At 41.0% G+C, this 5,248-nt stretch overlaps 1 protein-coding gene across 1 annotated transcript; it reads right to left on the minus strand.

The window, feature by feature from the left end:
• Positions 1-481: 481 nt before the first annotated feature.
• On the minus strand, positions 482-1,297 carry LOC120350226. The gene has a single exon (XM_039422794.1). The coding sequence runs from the start codon at positions 1,295-1,297 to the stop codon at positions 482-484; it is 816 nt and encodes a 271-aa protein (XP_039278728.1).
• Positions 1,298-5,248: the final 3,951 nt, after the last annotated feature.

A 5,248-nucleotide genomic window follows, 5' to 3' on the forward strand; every position in this document is an offset into this window, starting at 1 on the left:
TCCCCTTTCTGTGAGTGTGGAGCAGTCCAGACTGTGAGACACATAGTGGAGGAATGTCCCAGATCAGCATACACAGGTGCACATGAAGATTTCCTGGTGGCTAAACCAGCATCAATAGCCTACTTAAATACCCTGGAAGCATGCCTCTAATTTCCAGGTCAAAAGTGACTAAGATATTTTCATTCGATTTATATATGAATTTTCTATTGTTTTCTTTTTTTTTTCGAATTTTGTGATCATAAATGTGTTGTGTATACTGCCATACGCTAAATAATAAATTAGAATAAGACTTCCCTGAATAATTAATGATGTGTTGCCGAAGTGATAGGCCGTAGCGAGTGCAAAAAATGATGAGTACGAAAAAATTACCCATATGTTAGATGAGTCGAATAGAAATACAAGAGCAATACAAATAATAGGTGGATAATATGATGAATAAATGCTAATACAAGAGGACAAGTAGTGAATGACTACCAAAAAATTAATCAACTTCAAATGCTGGAAGCGGAGCGAGACTAGAGATGGCTCTCTTGAACCTACCATGTGCAGTCTGCACTGTAACAACACGAACTTTTCCATCTGCACATGGATGAGTTTCAATGATGCGAGCTAACTTCCATGTGGAAGGAGCAGAATTGAGATCTTTCAGAAGAACCATGGTGTCAACTGTGAGATTGTCCGATTCAGTAAGCCATTTGTGCTTGCGTTGAAGTGTGACTAAGTACTCCTTAGACCATCTGTCCCAATGTTCTTGAGTGATTTTTTGAAGAAGTTTCCAACGACACCTGTCATCGACATGGGTGGTGGGTGGGCAATGGAAAGGCAACGCAGTCAATGGGCGACCAACTAAGAAGTGACCTGGCAAGAGATACTGAAGATCTTGAGAGTCCTCTGTAAGAGGTACAAGTGGACGAGAGTTAAGGATAGCTTCAATTTGAGCTGCGAATGTAGTCATATCTTCAAAATTAAGAATATGATTGAATGTGACGACTTTGAAAATTTTCTTGAAATTCTTGACAGCATTCTCCCACAGACCTCCAAATGATGGGGCGCGAGGTGGAATGAAGTGCCACTTGATATTGAGAACCGATGTGTAGTTAAGAATATCTTGTTGAGTTTTAGATGACTCAAAGAACTGATGTAGATCTTGTAGTTCATTGTTTGCACCCACAAACGTGGTTGCATTGTCCAAAAATATGGTGTGTGGAATACCACGACGTGATGAGAAGCGTATGAGTGCTGCTATAAAGGCTTTCGTTGTCAACTCTGAGACGACTTCTACATGTACTGCTTTCATGACCATGCAGACAAAGATAGCTAAATAAGCTTTCGAATATGTGCGTGATTTCTTGGAACCAACAAGTAATGAAAACGGTCCAGCATAATCTATGCCAGAGTTATAGAATGGAAAATCAGACTGTATTCTGACAGGAGGAAGTTGTCCCATGATTTGTTCCGAACGAAATTTGGCAAAGCGAAAACATAAATGGCAGGATTTCAAAACTGATTTGACTGTACGACGAGTAGATAGTATCCAATAACACTGACGTAATGAAGTCATGGTGCTCTGAACTCCATCATGAGAAAGACGTCGATGATATGACATGATGAGCGCATGAGTGAAATGATGCTTAGAAGGCAAGATGATTTGATGTTTGTAGTCATACGGCAAGTCCGATTGACTCAATCTGCTGCCAACTCTCAATAATGAGTCATTGTCAATGAATGGCGATAGTTCTTTCAAGGAACTAGATGGAAGCAATTCTCTGCCTTGATGGCGAAGACAAATCTCTTCTGTGAATGCTTCTGCTTGAACAGTGCGAATGATCACAATTTCTGCCTCTTGAATTTCTTCTACTCTAAGTAGACCACTTCTGTGCTGATCAGGATGATGACGTTGAGTGATGTTATGGATGAAACGACAAACGTATGCTGTTGAACGGATGATGCGATGATGATCAGACAATTTATGAATGATATTGTTCAACACTGAAGTTGTGACTCTAGTGGCATGTGATGAGATAGAATGGATGATTTCGACATTACAGGAGATGTCATTCCATGTAGCTTCTGGCTTGGACAACCAAGATGGCTTTGGTTCACCAAAGTGAACTGTTGATGAGTGTTGTTGGAGTGCAACCTCTCGAAATTAGGTCAGCAGGATTATGTTTCGTAGTGACATGTTTCCATGTAAAATCCTCTGTAAGATTCTGAATCGTAGAGACACAAACCGAAACAAAGATATCTGCTCTGTTTGGCAAAGCTTTGAGCCAATCGCACACAACCTTGGAATCAGTCCACAAGATTACCCTGGAAAATTTGAGCTTGGAAGCACGAATTGTTTTCACAACTAATTTTGATGACTAATATGCTGCTTGGAGTTCCAAACAAGGAATTGTGAGCAATGGTTTTATGGACGCTACCTTGGACTTTGACGTAAGCAATCTAACTTGAACTCCATCCGATGATGAGCTGCGAACATAAAGACAAGCACCAAATGCTGTTGCGCTGGCATCAGAGAATGCATGCAGTTCCAAGTCGACCTCTGAAGAGGGTGGCAAAACACAACGTGGAATAGAAACATTCGCAATGTTTGGCAAATCATGAAGTATGGATAACCATTCTGTGAGAAGCTCAGATGGTAGCTTTTGGTCCCAATCAAGTCTATGGAGCCAAAGTTTTTGAAATAACAATTTGGGACGAATGACAATGGGTGAGATGAGTCCAAGCGGATCAAATATGCTAGAAATGCATGACAATAGTTGACGTTTAGTGAAAGATGTTTGATGAACAACTTCTGAAATGTTGGATGAGATAGTGAGTTGATCAGCCGTAGAATTCCAAATGAGACCAAGTGCCTTGACAACACTGTCATTTGAATCAGATAATGGTCATGATGTAGCTGTCTCGATGAGATGAGCTGGGATCGTTGAAAGTAATTCTGACGAATTAGACAACCACTTCCTGAGTTCAAATTTTCCTTTATTAAGTGTAGTAAGGAATTGATGAGCCAACTCTATGGCTGATGAGAGTGAAGATGAACCACTGATAAGATCATCCACGTAAAAATCTTCCTTAATGGCTTGGTGAACTGCTGAGTGCAGTGAACATTCAACATCTGCTAAGTAATTGAGCGTGTGTGTAGCAAGGTATGGAGCTGAGGATGTGCCGTAAGTGACAGTATTCAAGTGATACTCTTGAATAGGTTGATTCTAATCAGATCTCCAAAAGATGCGTTGAAAATTTCTGTCATTTGGATGAACAAGAATCTGGAGGTACATTTTCGCTATATCAGCAATGGATGCAATACGATGCGTACGAAATCTGAGCACTGCGTCAAACAACTCAGGCTGCACTGTTGGACCAATGTGAGGAACATCATTGAGTGATAATCCTGAAGTGGACTTCGCTGAAGCATCAAACACAACTCGAAGTTTGGTAGTTGTGGAATCTGGCTTGAAAACTGGATGATGAGGAATGTGATAATATGGATCATATGGAGATGAAGGTGGTGCAAGAGACATGTGACCTAAATCAATATATTCATCCATGAATTGTATATATTGTTTCTTGAGTTCAGGATGAGTATCAAGACGTTTCTCAAGCAAGTGAAAGCCAGTCAATGCTTGTCTGAAGGATTGACCTAACGAATGAAATGAATCTTTTTTCGGCAAGGCTACAGAAAATCTGCCATCATCTTAACGTTGAACATTCTCAATGTAGTGCTGTTCAATTTGTGTGTGTTCTGCTGGCGTGCTGGATTCAGTATCAATTTCTTCAATTCGCCAAAATTTTTCCAATTGCTTAGAGATGTCTGCGTTGGACACATGTTCAATGCTAGAAACGAAATTGGAAATGTGTTGATGGGTGACAGATGATTTAGAAGCAGGAATGGAGCCCCAGACTACCCAACCTAACTTGGTATTCTGAAGAATACAGCTTTCGGACAGACGAATCTGACCAGGTAAATGAAGCATGGCGTAGACATCAATGTTTAAGAGTATGTCCACTCCTGAAATTCTGAAAAAGGTAGGATCGGCTAAAACGACATTGGGGGGGATATTGAAATCTGAAAAATTGAGTCCAGATGGTGGAACACTAGGAACAATTTTCTCTGTGACAATGCAATCAATGTGAGTTGACCAAGTTCGGTCAGGTGAGTGAATACTTAAAGATGACAAATTTAATAAAGTAGCATTACTGCCAGATACAGTGTGAACTGTGCTGCCAGTACAAATAGTGGGTAATTGAAGTTAAGTAGCTAATTGACGTGAAATAAAACAGCTGTCAGAGCCACTGTCGAGGAGTGCGCGGCAAATTACAGCTTGACCACTCTTGTCAAAGACGATCAGCTGGGCTGTAGGCATGATGCAAGTGCGTCTGCTATCAATGGATTTGATTTGTGGTGCGCTGTGGGCATAGCTGACTGTCTGATTGTGAGATTCAACAACATTTGTGGCAGGCTGCAAACTTGATTGAGATGAATCAAATCGACGACTTCCCTCAGAATTTGATGACTGAGGTCTAGAGGGAATTGAATTGACAACATTACTAGAAGTCGGCAACTGCTGGACAAGGCTAGTTGACATTTGCGGTGCAGGTGAAGTCATGTGTGTCATTGGCACTGCTGAATTGGAGTTCAATGATGCTGGATACAATGATGACATTTGCGATGGCTGGTTTAACTGTTGTTGTGACTGATGAGGTATGTTATACTCACAGTACTGCATGCTCTGCGACGGATTTTTCACTGGATTGCGCGCATGGTTCGATGTTGTGACATAGTTGGACCTCTTAGGGACAGGACTTGACCCATGAAGTAGCGTGTGATGTCGTAAATTGCACGTCTTGCAGGAACCTTGACATTGGTGAGCTCGATCCCATGGCCGAATACAGTTGACACACAAAGATTTTTTCAATACAGCAGAGGTTCGCTCTGAAGTTGGAATTTTGAGAAGTTGATTACAATTGAAAATGTTGTGAGAGCCATTGCGACAAAAGTAACACTCAGAAGTTGCTGCTCTGTTGAAAACATTTGGTGAATTTGAAGTGTTGAAATTCATGATATTGGCTTTGGGCTGTGATGGTTGTCGACTGGTGGTAGGCTGGTTATTAGCCGGCGTATTGCGCTGCACTGATGTGTTGTTGAATGAGCTCAACAGTGCTTGTGCGATTTTATGTTGTGACTCTAAAAAGTCCCAAAGGCAATCAATGGTAAGTTTAGATTTGGTAGAACAAAATCTCTCCC

This window comes from Nilaparvata lugens, chromosome 3 (assembly GCF_014356525.2).
Source record: "Nilaparvata lugens isolate BPH chromosome 3, ASM1435652v1, whole genome shotgun sequence".
Taxonomy (NCBI): domain Eukaryota; kingdom Metazoa; phylum Arthropoda; class Insecta; order Hemiptera; family Delphacidae; genus Nilaparvata; species Nilaparvata lugens.

Bases quoted from the DNA above. Each gene is read 5' to 3' on its own strand.
- LOC120350226 (XM_039422794.1), bottom strand. From the start codon at position 1,297: ATGAAAGCAGTACATGTAGAAGTCGTCTCAGAGTTGACAACGAAAGCC.